This window comes from Nyctibius grandis, chromosome 8, assembly GCF_013368605.1.
Source record: "Nyctibius grandis isolate bNycGra1 chromosome 8, bNycGra1.pri, whole genome shotgun sequence".
In the NCBI taxonomy this organism is placed as follows: domain Eukaryota; kingdom Metazoa; phylum Chordata; class Aves; order Nyctibiiformes; family Nyctibiidae; genus Nyctibius; species Nyctibius grandis.
In genome coordinates, this window is record NC_090665.1 from 39,499,143 (window position 1) to 39,513,382 (window position 14,240).

A 14,240-nucleotide genomic window follows, 5' to 3' on the forward strand; every position below is an offset into this window, starting at 1 on the left:
CAACTAGCGATAGGACAAGAGGACATACCCTCAAGCTTCACCAGGGGAGGTTCAGGTTGGACATTAGGAAGAATTTCTTTTCAGAAAGGGTCATTAGCCATTGAAATGGGCTGCCCAGGGAGGTGGTGGAGTCACCATCTCTGGATGTGTTTAAGAAAAGACTGGACATGGCACTTAGTGCCATGATCTAGTTGACAGGGTGGTGTAAGGGCAATGGTTGGACTCGATGATCCCTGAGGTCTCTTCCAACCTGATTGATTGATATTACTCATAGACTGGATGAAATAAATATTCAAGAAGTTTGGAGAAAATACTCTTTGCTTTAGCAAGAAATAGCTTGAATCAAAGCTGAGCCTGATTTTTGAGTAGCCTCTTTTCCTACATGCTGTAAGAGCAAATAACTGCTGTAGCATAATTGCCTTTTTTTCTGACTATTATTAATGATATTCCTTACAGCAGTAGTGTTCAAGGACCGTGTTTGACTGAGATCTTGTGATATGCTTTCCGTGCAGATATGTGGCACAAAAGAGGGGGATTTACAATTTTAAGTGCTGCTTTTGTGTGTGGGATTCGTGTTTGGTTTTGTTTCTTTAAACAGTCTCATTTATGCTTTGGAGATTGTCTGTTTCAGAAAACAGATACTTAGCTGTCATTAACAAACTTCTGCTTGTTTTCCTTTATACAGGAGATGATAACAGAATCCACTCCGTTACGTTGCAGAAAGCTCAGCAATCCTGACATCTTTGCATCTGCTGGGAAAACCAAGCTCCATCGTCAGCTAAGTCAAGATGACTGCAAGCTACGAAGAGGTAGTTTGGCGAGCTCTTTGTCAGGTATGCCATTTTGTAAAGACCACATGACACTTCATTAGTATTAAAGATGCAGTGTTACTTTTTGGCATAACAGTTGTAATAAAAGATACTGATAAGTTGTTTCTTTAAAACTAGAGGTGAGTTCTTGTTCGGAGGGCATACAAATTTTATGTAAGAGAAAGATGCAAAAAGAAGTATTAGTAGAAAAGAGTGAAAAAGAGAGACTGGATTTGGAGTGAAATTCTGTATATTGCCCAGAGTGAAAAGTTGGAAGCTAAGACTTAATGTGCAAAGTTAAAAGAAGAGAGTGGTGGAACTTTAGACAACACAGTGATGCATTCTTGCTGCTTTTAAGGTCAGCACTGACTGTAAGCTTGCGCACTTTGCCATATTGTTTCTTACTGAGAAGCTGACTTTTATGTCAGGTTGAAATTATTGTTTAGTTTCTTTTTGGCTTCAAAAGCTCTGTAGGCATTTGTGATTCAAAGTAAAAATCTTGTTTACTAACTAGAAGTTTTTTCAGTTTGTGTAAAGTTTATTTTTTCTTGTGAACACAATCCTCATCCCTGTCAGAGATTAGTTTGTCAGCTGTAGAACCGTGGAGCAAGCTTAGTCTAGCAATTAACCAAAAACTGGAGGCCCAAGCTCAGTAGTTTTCTTTTTCAAAGACTTCATATGTGGGCTAGGGGGTGGTGTCACAATTGTTTAAAGCTAGTATCAAAGTCTGTGATGCTGGCATTAGAGCATATAGAGCTGCATGATTGGTCTAGAATGAAATAGCTGATCTGCCTGAATACCACTGCTGTTCTGTAGGGTTAAACTGCAGCCCATTTCCTCCCTGGTTAGGCTGACTGTTTGACTATTTGCATGTCAGTGCAAGAATGAGAAGGGCTGGAAACTCTCAGGTGGCAGGGGAAGAGGAAGAGGGTGAAACCACCCATTTTGGAAGCAACATGGGCTTGACTTACATGATTGTGAAAATATATCCCTCTGTCTTTTATCAGGGGAAGATAAATATTGTAGCGTTTGAGGTGCTAGGTGTAATAGAATTTAATAAGCAGTAAAGTATGCACGTTTTGTTTTGGCTTGGCCTTGTCTTTATGTTTTATTTGTAATAAGTGGCTTGTTTGTGAAAAATGGAAACATTAATAATATTTTGCACTCATGTAAGTTTGTTCTCTAAGGCAGGTTAATTTCTAGAGGAGAACAGAAGTTTATTAACTACACAGCTGTTGGCTGATAACAATTGCTGAAGATAGTACTGTGGTTTGGTGTGGGTTTTTTTTCCCCTTGAGTAGAAGTAAGCAAAGAAAAGTAAATAGGAGGAAACAGAAAAACAGGAGTTCTGTTTATTTTTTTAAAATAATTTTTCTGTTTGGAGATAACATTCTTGTAAGTTTTCTGTTCTGAAATGATAATGTTCTCCAGAACTAGTTGCTTCATCTTAATGGCTTTTCAATCTACTATAGCCTGATTCAGGAAGGGGAAAAGAGCCCCAACAAGATCAGTTTGACCCAATTGGATAAAGGAAATGTAGATGTTTAGATATATATTTTAAATGTGGATGTTTGGAATGTATGTAGGACTTGAGGCATGGCAGGGAAAGGCTTTAGCTTCAAGCTCCATCCCGAAAATAATTGCACCTTATTTTTGCAACAGAAGCAAATAAGTTTAAAGAGTAGAGATGATTGTGCATGCAAACTGGTTGGCTTAGATTTGACTCCTGATGGAATTCTGTTTTCCTGGATTCAGATTTTGTGGAACTAAGGAGATATTGATAACTAGATCTTATGGAGAGTTAAATAATGTCATTCTTGCTCTTAAGCACTGGCATTTTGAACTGTTTGTTAGATAATTATATGATTTGAATTGCTATTATAGGATATCTTTGTTAGTGCTTTACTGAAATAAATACAGCAATGTACATTTCTGCAGTTTTAGATCTCTGCAGACAAGAGGAGTCATTGTATTTACACATAATCTTGAAAATGAGCAAACCATAAAAATCATGTCCACAGCTGTAAGCAGCTTGAGTGGGACTGGGAAAAAGGTACTAATATGCTGTGTCTCTGCTAGCCAAAGTTGAGCCTTCTCATCTCTCATTTGCCTTCACTCGTTCTATTAATGTGTACTTGTCCCTTTGCTCGTAACTTTCACAGAAAATTAACACAAGCAAGTTAAAAAAAAAAAAAAAGACAAAAAAACAAGACACCACTCCCATTCCCTGCCACCCCGGCATCATGGCTAATCACATTATGTGACAGTCTTCCAAATTTTGTAGCCACTTTCATGTAATGGAAGTAATATTTCGCATCTAATTCTAAGGTGAAGTTGGATGAATTTGCAAAATAGCTTGCTGCCTCTGAGAAAGAAGTATTTTTCTGCAGTATATGTGATTAAAGATGTAGACTTCTTCCTGCTACTTATTGCAATGAATGTCTTAGTCCCCTGTGATTCCTGTTGTAGTATCTGAGCGTGTAATAATCTGTTGAACACAACTATCTTGACCATGCTTGGAAGGGAGGGGTGTGAGTAATTTAGTCTCATAGTCCTAATTTTTAAGGAAAAGAGGTATTCTTCGCTGCATTTTGCAGATGGTGAAACTGAAGTACAGAGGTTCACTGACCAAAGTTAGGCAGGAGGTTGTCTGGAAGCTAATAATGGAACCCAGATTTACAGACTTTTTCACTTATGTGTTTTTAACCACAAGACTATCTTTCTTCTCTCTCTTTTTGTGAATGACATTGCTCATAAAAGGAAACTGTCAAGCTTGATGGAGTCAAATATGACCTACTTTGGGTTTGGTTCTTTTCTCAATTGTGGAAATTTACTTACTGCCTGACATTTTTCAAAACGGAGTGTTAAATTGACTAAAAAAAAAAAAAAAAGATGTATTGAGCAGATCCTTTTAAATGATTGCTGTACTTCCTGCAGTCAAAGTACAATGGTTGTGAACTTGTTGAGATAGGGACTACTCTTCTCACTGTGTATGTAGCATGGGAGATTAGCGTCTACACTAATCAATCAGATACAAGGGAGGCTTGGGAAAGCTACAGAATGTTTTGCTTTTAAGATAATATGATATTGCTGAACAGTGAAATTTTTTAGACAGATAATATCCATCCATGGTTCAAAGCAAAACAATGTTTAAACATACACTATATTCTGATCACAGCTGCATGAAATCTGCTGCTGAATGTTCTAATGGTAGGGGAAAGTGGGGATGGCTAAGCAATTTAGAAGAGGTACTATTTTACAATTATGATTGTATTTTCATAAGAATTTTAAAAATTATACATAAGAGATTTTGCAGCATTAACATTTCCTCACTATAGGTCAATAAATTGTTTAATTGGTAGCAAATATTGTTTCCTTTTTAAGCTGTGTGAAATATAGAAAGGTATAAAGTGGTAGAATGCCTGTTTCTACAAGGTTTTGGATTTACCCATTACCTCATAATGTAAACTAGACTTTTTTGGAAATGCTTAGTTATCAAACAGAATGAATTCACAGATAGTGCGCTCTTACAAGTCCTAACGTACTAAAATCTTTAAATTGCTTTTTTTCTTAAACGCTGCTTCTCCACATGCAATGTTCGTTTTCAGCATTGTATTTTGAACTTGCAAACTTGTTTAAAAACAAGCTGAGAGTATTTTGGTTTTGTTTTTAAAGGAAAACAGCTACTTCCCTTATCAAATAGTGTCCACAGTGGAGTGGGACAGACGATATGGCAGCCACCTGGAGATACCTCAAACCTGGTCCGCATGAGAAATCAGTCCCTAGGACAATCTGCTCCTTCACTTACTGCTGGTTTGGTGAGTGAGTCTGGGAATACTTGTGATGATTTTGTGCATATAAATAAAAGTGGTGTGATCCTGTGCTTTAGTTTTCACCTTGCTTTCCCTGCTCTTGCTCAGTGAATAGCAGCATTTTGTACCTGTGGGCCCTTTTTAGGGTAGAGGGTGAATTCGGAGGAGAATATATGCATCCTGCTTTTGATAAAAAAGCAGGAAAAGATGTGAAACGTTGTGTGTGAAGAACAATTTCTTTTGGGGAAGCTCCTTCTCAGTGCTATTTAAGCTGCCTGATACCTGAAAGAAAATATTACTGGAAGTCTAGGGAGATGTGAGCATGGGAACATGACCATTTAAAACAAGTTTTAATTGGGCAACAGCTTTCTGAGTAGCTACCTCTGCCTGTTTCCTAGGGAATAAGCTGGGGTGATGAAGCTTGAAAGGGATAACTGTCCAAGAATTGAAGAGCCTGGAACTGACATCTGCTCTTCTGCATGGTTTCTGTCAAAAGGTTTTGGTAAAGTGAATGTATTTTTGAAGAATGTTGCATCTGCTCAATTAGCATTTTCTAAGAAGAGAGTATTTTGTATGGGGGGGGAAACTCAAATGGCTATAGTCAAGACTGAATTGCAAACCAAGAGGAACATATGTTTTGTTTGCAGATGTTCCTTATTACCTTTAAATATCTAAAATCACTGAAGTGCAAGGAGAAGAAAAATATAAGAGTAGGAGAAGACAGTTATTTGTGAGCAGTCATATGCAACAGAAATTGTTAAATAGTAGACTAAAAGCAAAGCTAGAAGCTTTTTTGTCAAACTTCCATGGAGTTGCCCCTATAATAAGTTTTACTCAAATGGGGAAATTTTGATGTGTCAATAGCACGACTTTATAGAGCTGCAAGTAACTGGGTAAATTTATATTACATTGTAAGACTGTTTAGAAGCAATGACCCCTTAAGTACAAGGGTGTACCTTGGATATAGCCCTTAGATTATTAGCCCTTAGAATTTTGTGGGGGATCCTAGACAGTTTGGCACCACCAGGCTATGAAAAGAAACATATCTTTAAAGTTCAAAAAGCCATGCATTTGTGTTACTACTAATTTTGATTTCACAATGAAGTATTTGTAATCTTAGCATTTTCAGACATGCTACTATATTGAAATTCTTCTGATTTAATTGTATTGTGTCTTACTTTGGTGCCTGTTCTGTGTTTGCTTTAAATTTTTATTCTTAGCAGTGGTTATAATTTGACTATATCAACAGAAAGGGAAAACTCTCACATGAACTTGGCATCTAAGTATTTATCTGATGGGGATTAAAAAAAGTAATATGTTAAAATACAGGCCTGTTCTCTAGAGTCAGGCAAATGCCTTGAAGCTTCATAGCTTAAGTTAATGAAAATAACTGTGCTTTAAAACAAAGCATTAATTCTTGGATATTTAATTTGGAATACTAGTTTGTTGCTTAACAGCTGTGTACAATTCAGTGAGCTGCAGATGTGTTTGTGTGTTACAATTCTGCATATTACTAATATGATGTATTTTCAGTTTGTCATGGCAGTGTTTGTGCTATCAAATGTTCTGATATGAAATGCAATGCAAAAAACTTAATTTAAAATAATTTAAAATTCTCTGCTTTCTAACCAAAGCAGAGAAATTCAGCTATAAATCCAGTATTTGTCCCTCTGTGATGGTGTTAGGTACTGAAGTATGTGGTCACTTCCCTATCTCTGTATACTTTATGGTGGGCTGTATGTTAATAACAATTGCAGTTAATTAAGCCTAGAAATTAAGAATTTTTGTATGAAGTGGGCTTCTAAAGCAATGACTGAAGAGCTGGTCACAAGATGAGCACCTAATTAAATGCAGTGAGTCCTGGGATCTTGGAACTAGTTACATGTTTGCAGCTGTTTTAATATGCTTGTGGTATTGAAATACGTTTCAGAAATTAGAATAGCAAAAGGTCTCTTGCCAGTATAATTAATCTCCTTTGAAGAACAGCTCTATTAAGAGATGAGTAGGTTCAGTAATGCAGAGTGTCATTTTAATATGCCAGCCTTGATTGCTAGAGCATTTAGTTCTTTTATTATTTGTTATAATACAATAGACGGATAGCTAGAGAGAAGTGGGAGCATGGTATGGGAAAGCCAGAATACTCAAAGCTATGTGCATTGTTTCTGCTCCCTCTTTTTGGCACTGTAGGTATCAGTGGATTTTCCTTCGCTAAATTGCTTTGCTGGCATTCAGTAATGTGTTTGTTTACTTTCTAACTACTACTAATCCTACAGATTGTTTGCTGTGCTTAAATTGCATTCTTTTCATCTTTGAAAGTATTTGCAAAGCAAAAAGATAAATTAACAATAGCAAATCTGTAGAAATTAGTTTGCAGCTTCTGAAACAAGACTGATAGCTAGGCTACTTATCAGCAACAACTCAAGAACGGGGAATACATCAAAGTCTAACATGCTAAACTGCATAAGCACAAGTTATTGTTAGACAGGGTCTTTCAGCTGGTACCTGTGTGATACTCTGGATTAATGTGTCTGCATAGCAGAGGCCTCTAGATCCTTGACTTGAGAAAGAAGCCAGGGCAGACTGAATGGTGAGTGCTGTCATCGTGGAATGATAGATGTTGATCTGATCTGTGTGCCTTTTAAATACATGTGAGGATTTCAGAGCATCGTTGACCTTCAGTTGATCATCTACTTTTAAGACGGATGGCTCTGTTCCTAGTAGACTGAATTCTGGTGGGGAGCATCCTATTTAAGGCTTGTAAATCCCTAAGATAGCCAAGGAAGTAATCAGAGAAAAAAAGACATAAGCATCATTGTGGGCATCTCAGTGGTGTTTTCTGCTCAGACCCAAATATAATAAAAACTGGGGCCACAGGGAGTGTGTATAAAGTATGTGTAAAAGGAACAGAAGGATAATAATGTGGAAAATCTATGACTTAGTTTGGGGGTTTATTTATCTGAAATCTTGACCTGCAGGCACCCTGTCGTAAAAGGAGTTAGAAATTGGACTGTGTTTTGAAGGCAGCTGATGTGAATGATCAAGAATATGGATGCATTCTCTTATGAAGAAAGGCATGAAGAACATCAGGCTTTGTTAATTTCAGAAAGCAAAAAGAACTTGTGAAGAGAAGCTTGTGATTGTTGTAGAGGAGGTAGATTTGGGAGTGTCTTTCTTGCAAATATTTTGACAGAACTCAATGTGAATGAAATTGATTGCCAGAAGCAATGCCGTAAGGTGTTAATATTCCAGGGCTGGAGCATTTATGGGCTGGCAAGGGATGATTTTCCCCTCGTGTTTATTGTTAAGAACAACTGGAGCACTACACTAATGCTGAATATGTATTTACATTTGTGGAGAAAGCTGTGGGATTTTTCGTGTGTGTCCCACCCCTTCACTCCCCACAGAGTGTCTCAAGCACTGTCTCCAGCATTTTGTGAGAGAAACATCTGACAGTATGCTACCCATTAATTAGGACCGCATCTTACATGCATTGCTCACTATCTAATGCCTGGAAAACTTTGAGGTGTTCCAAGAATAAGAAACCATGCATGTTCCTTCTGCCAACTGTGGTGATGGGAAAACATTTGAAGAAGCCTGTCAGTGGTAAATTAGATATTTTTTTGTCGGCGACATGGACAGTGGGATTGAGCGTGCCCTCAGCACGTTTGCCAACGACACCAAGCTGTGCGGTGTGGTCGACACGCTGGAGGGGAGGGATGCCATCCAGAGCGACCTTGACAGGCTTGAGAGCTGGGCCTGTGCAAACCACATGAAGTTCAACAAGGCCAAGTGCAAGGTCCTGCACATGGGTCAGGGCAATCCCAAGCACAAATACAGGCTGGCGGAGAATGGATTGTGAGCAGCCCTGAGGAGAAGGACTTAGGGGTGATGGTTGACGAGAAGCTGAACATGAGCTGGCAGTGCGTGCTTGCAGCCCAGAAGGCCAACTGCATCCTGGGCTGCATCAAAAGAAGCATGGCCAGCAGGTTGAGGGAGGTGATACTGCCCCTCTCATGAGACCCCACCTGGAATACTGTGTTCAGCTCTGGGGCCCCCAACATAGGAAGGACATGGAGCTGTTGGAGCAAGTCCAGAGGAGGGCCACGAAGATGATCAGAGGGCTGGAGCACCTCTCCTATGAAGACAGGCTGAGAGAGTTGGGGCTGTTCAGCCTGGAGAAGAGAAGGCTCTGGGGAGACCTCATAGCAGCCTTCCAGTATCTGAAGTGGGCCTACAGGAAAGCTGGAGAGGGGCTTTTTACAAGGGCATGTAGTGATAGGATGAGGGGGAATGGTTTTAAAGTGAAAGAGGGTAGATTTAGATTAGATATTAGGAAGAAATTATTTCCTGTGAGGGTGGTGAGACACTGGAACAGGTTGCCCAGAGAAGTTGTGGCTGCCCCCTCCCTGGCAGTGTTCAAGGCCAGGTTGGGTGAGGCTTTGAGCAACCTGGTCTAGAGGAAAGGTGTCTCTGCCTGTGGCAGGGGGGTTGGAACTAGATGATCTTTAAGGTCCCTTCCAGCCCAAACCATTCTATGTTTCTATGATTCTGAAAGAGATTTTGAACCTTTATTTTTGTGTTGGTTTTTTTTTTTTTTTTTTTAATACTTACAATCTTCAATTTTCTAAACTGCTCCCAGTACTGAACTGCTACTTGCTGTACTCCTTCAACTGAAAAATCAAACCTTGAGGTTGAGGATTCTAGCTGTGTGGTTGCAGTTCTCTTTGGTGTAAACTTTCTTCCTTATATCCCGTACCACATGATATGGGGTCAGAGCTGTTTCTTCATCTTCAGAGATAAGTCTGCTGACTAAGCAGTTTGTGCTCTGTTAATCTTCTGATGCTAGACTTGCAAGATTTCCTTGTAGGGTCAGTCTTCTCTTCAGAGAATAATTTCAAATGACTTACGGTTTTGCATTTACTTTTAAGGTAATGGTTAAAACAAATGAGACAAACGCTTATTCTTTTCTGTTGTAGAGGGTGCCAGGATAGTTCATCTTTCCCTGGTCTTGTTCTAGAAGAAGTTGTTAAAAGAAAAAGCCTCAAATTTTGAATGATGATCTGGAGGATAGAAAGGCTCAAATGCAAAGACTTGAAATTACTAACAAGCTGAAGAACTTCCTGTGTTGAATAGCACAGAGCCAGTGACGCTGTCCGTTCAGCCTGATTTATTCTGAACGTTTAGTTCCCCAAAGCTGTGCAGGTTCGCCCGTACCGAGTGGCATGGGGAAAATGGTCGTCCTTGTGGTGGTGGGGTCCTTGGCCCTGCAAGGAAGCATGTCGTGGAAACTGTTTTGTGTTTGGGGGTGAGATAACTTAGGTAATTGCCTTTAAGTTCATGTGAAGGCTAAATCCAGTTGCTAGCTTTCATGAAGCCTGCCGAGGCGTTTGTGGGGCTGCTCTGCCATCTGCTGCTGGGCCTCTGGCAGGGGACAGAAATCATTCACTCCAAGACTCATGTAGGCTTTTGTAAAACGTTTTTAGAGATCCTGGTAATTGTTAGTGATTTTACAGCACAGGCATGTTACTTCTGGGATCGTGTTCCACAGTAACCAGGTGCTAATAACCTGGCCTCTTTTTTTTTAGCTGGAGTATGAATTAGCTTCATATTTTAATACTATACCATGGTTTGCAACATTCTTTTTCTTGTAACAGGGAGATGATGGTTGGGATAGTGATGAAGAAAATAAGATTATTATTTTTAAAAAATTATTATTTGGAGCTAATTATATAAATCGTTGTTTGCAATTTTTGGGTCAGAAGCTGTGTTGCCTAATTGTGTTTTGGTCTATGGCCTGCTAGGTGGTGCTGGAGTACTGAAGGTCTCAGTATAGTGACTTGTGTTTTCAACACAAAATGACACCATTGCTACAGGGCTAACCTAAATAAGAGCTAGAGATGCTTTCTTGTAGACTATAGCTAAAGGAGACCTTAATTCTGTATCGATTGTCAATTCAGTACAGAAATTAATAATTCAAAAGGCCTGATGCAGTGCAGTGGAACTAGAAGTTCAAGCTGCTTTATACTCTGCCTCGAAAAGCCTCCTAGTTATAAAACAGAATTCTATCTCTGGGTCTCCTGTTTAGTCCCTAGTGCTTTAATGGATTTACTGTTTATTATTTAGGATCTCTGCTTTATGCAGGCATCTGGGTAGTGGTTGTTAATCTCACAGTGATGAGGTCTTGGAGGGAATAGTTTGTAGTGACTAGCAGGTATCTGACTAGCAAATTAAACGTTAGTTTGCAAAGCACAATAGCTGATCTTTCACTGCACTCTCCACCTTTCTGTTTGATATATATGCTGGCATTGAGGTGAGTGCATAGAGCTTAGACTTCTACTCCTCACAAAAGAATTAGATGTAATCTCTGTCTTTTTATTGAAAAATACAATACTAGTTGGGGGACAAATCATTAATGCCAATTGTGCATAGAGCTACCTCCTGCTGATTGACTGCATACTTATTACAGAAGCAGACATGTGAATCTGATGAGAACTTCATTTACATTTGTGTCTTCTGAAACATGCAGCTGCTCTTTTCCCAAAATGTTTTGTCATAGATAACTGTCCTTTTTAGTTTGTATTTTAGGTGGTAACATGTTGACTATTTAAATGTTGCTGAATACAGCTAAAAATATTTTTGTCTCAGAATAATCATTAAAGTTTTAGCTGATAAAGACCATAATTTGTTTTAGGGAGTAGAGAACTTTCAATACATGACTGTACAAGTAGAATTTCATATTTTTAGATTGCTAGAAAAGCAGAAGATAGCAGAAACTATGGTTGTATGAATGAATGGATTTTATTACTATATGAAGTCATGGAATTTGCATTTTAAAATAGCAGTTGTAATTGTAATAACCTGAGATGGATTTCCAAATCAAAACCATGTGAAGTCTCAGTTTATGCATACTAATTAAAAATTTGCATTTACTTACACTGCAAAGTCTATGGGTGAGTCTTTGAGAGTTCGGGTATGCTATCAGTTTTGGAAGATGTGGCTATAAGGAGATAGATGATGAGTGTTGCTTGAAGAACTAAAGCAGTGTCTGGGCTTGCGTTTGTTTGAAGGGACTGGGTTCGAGGAAGAGGTAGGGAGCAAGTTCTAGACAGAGGGTTGAATGTATCAGCGTGAGCTGAATGATAAAACAGGGAAGAACAAGGAATTTGGATCTGATGCGGAACAGTGGAGAATAAGGCCTTTGCAAAGAAGTAAATGATCCTGTAAGCAAACTGCAGAAGAGCTTATTTGAATGTATTTAAGTATTCTGAGCAAAATTCTGAGCATTGGGCAGTGGTTAGGGTGCTTGCAGAGACTTAGCTTTGTCACAGCTTTAAGGTGTCTCTGGTAGGAAAACTAAAATACGTATGCTGTAATTCTCTGTGTTTTCATGATAGATTCAGGACACATGCTTCACAGGGGCATTCAAAACTGATAGTCCTCATAGGTTTTTCACTTGTAAACTTCATTCTGAATAATTCATGTGTATCTGTGTAAAGAACAGCAAATAATTGTGATAAATTCTGTACTAAAGTTATATTTAATATATAGTGCACATCACTTAAACACAGTCAGCATCTTGCTCTGAAGAAACTTCAGCATATTACTTAAACACAGTCAGCATCTTTTTACTCCAGTTAAGTGAATTCCATTTTGGAGTGGACTCATTGGCTCAAAGCAGATTTTCATACTTGAAAGAAAATCTGAACACCCTTCTGTGTAACCTGAGGCTTGTCATCGGAGGAAATATGAATTCATAAAACTTGCCTTGTGATAATTGTTAGGCACTAGACTGTCAGTTTGAATGATTGCAGTTCTCATTATCTTCAGATGCTGCGTGTTATTTTTTTGTCTATGAATATGTTGAATTGATTTTTGGCACATGCAGTCAGTTCCGTTCCTGACAGCAGCACTATTGTAGGTGTAAAGCGAGAAACTGCTGTAGTGTGCATGGAAAATTAGCTTTTTTTGCTTGGGGAGCTGTGGGGAACTTAAGATAAAATATAAAGAATTATTCAGAATGTCTTGAACACACATTGTCACCGAGTGAAGCTTTGTTCCATAAGACTGTTGTTCTGTAGTTCCTATTGACCTTTGTATAAAAACATACCGATGTATACAATAAAAATTCTGATTTTTAATTTAAAATATTTGAAAGTTGGCTGTTTTATTTCGGTGATTTTTGGCAAGTATTTCCTTAGAAAGGCAGTGTGAGACGTCTGCATTTAGTACTTGAATATGGCTGCCTTCTGTGTCTGGTAACACTTCTGGTAACTGTTTCCTAGGATATGGTAATAGGAGAATCAATCTTTAAACATGAAATAGTTTGTTTGCCTGAATTTCAAACTACTTTGTTCCAGAAATGCAAACTGTTTTGAGCTGTAGGACATCTATAAAAATCCTCCGTAACTCTTTGACTAAGCAAAAGCTTTGGAGATGCTCTAGAAATTAGTAGCATAATCGTCCATGTTTGGCTGCGGGTTTTTTTTGTGTTTTTTTTGTATGTTTTCTTATACTGTATCATTCTGGTTTATCCAAGCCATGCAATGTGTCTTTCTGGTTATCCAAATAGTTCCAGCTCCAGAGACTTGGTGATTGCTTATTTTACCACTTGGAGGAAAATGGGGATACAGTGGTTTATACACTTCACCTCGCAACAGCTGCAGCTCTGAATCTTTCCTAAGAGTTAATCTAAAGTCTTTATTACCTTGACTAGAGGGGGAGAGGTGAAATCTTTTGGCAGAGATAAGTGTAGCCTTGTAAAACACAGTACTAAAGCCTGAGACTTATGCAACAATCCTGATATCTGAACTTTGATAAACTAAGATACAGAGAGGTTAAGTCATTTGGTCATCAGCAGAACTGGGAGGGAAGCATACCTCACAGGCTTGCTGTAAAGCTCAGTTTATTAATGCTTGGAAAATGCTCGAAGCTCAAATGGACAGTGCTATGAAATAACTTAGAGCTGCAGTTGCTGTATATAGCGTGCCTGTGTCATTCTCTTATTTCTGATTGTGTTAAAGATATTTAGATTTTTAAAGTCAATTGTTCAGAAGCCAGGAAATACCTTGATCTCTTACCTGGCTTTGCTACATTCTTATTGCTAACCTGAGCATTTCTGGTGGGAGCTACAGAGTCCTTGTGCTGTGAGAACACGAGGTACAAAGTCAGAATAACCATTACGCGAGTGAGCTTGATCTAGAGTCAATATCTGTAGTTCTTCCCTTTGTGAACAGAGACTAGGATAAATAATGGTCAGGCTGTTTTTTCAAAGCTTTGTTTATTATAGGGTTAGATGAGGAGGATTCTTCTATTGTGGCATTTTGGATTGATCAGAATTTTGTCCATTGAAAAGCGGTTGTGGCCAACTAAGTATATACAGTGCAAGATTTGCTTAGATGCCTTATGTGTTCAAAACAAACCAGCTTACCTAAGATGTTTTATTAGTAAATAGCGTGGAACAACTGATTGAGGTGCTGCTTGCTTTTTTTATTGCAATGACCAAGTTTCCATTTAAAAAAAAAAAAAGATTCTGTGTACATCACGAATATGAAACGCTGTCGTGTTGAGACTATACTGCGAGTATGCAAAAATGTGTGTCAATGTGAACTTTAAGTTATTG

General features: G+C 38.5%; 1 protein-coding gene across 1 annotated transcript in view; it reads left to right on the forward strand.

Annotated features, from left to right (window-relative positions):
- MAST2 (microtubule associated serine/threonine kinase 2) overlaps window positions 1-14,240 on the forward strand; it is a 195,305-nt gene that overhangs the window by 21,058 nt on the left and 160,007 nt on the right. Inside the window, 2 exon segments of the mRNA XM_068407089.1 lie at window positions 686-833; window positions 4,485-4,627. Of these exon segments, the coding sequence (XP_068263190.1) occupies window positions 686-833; window positions 4,485-4,627 (291 nt within the window).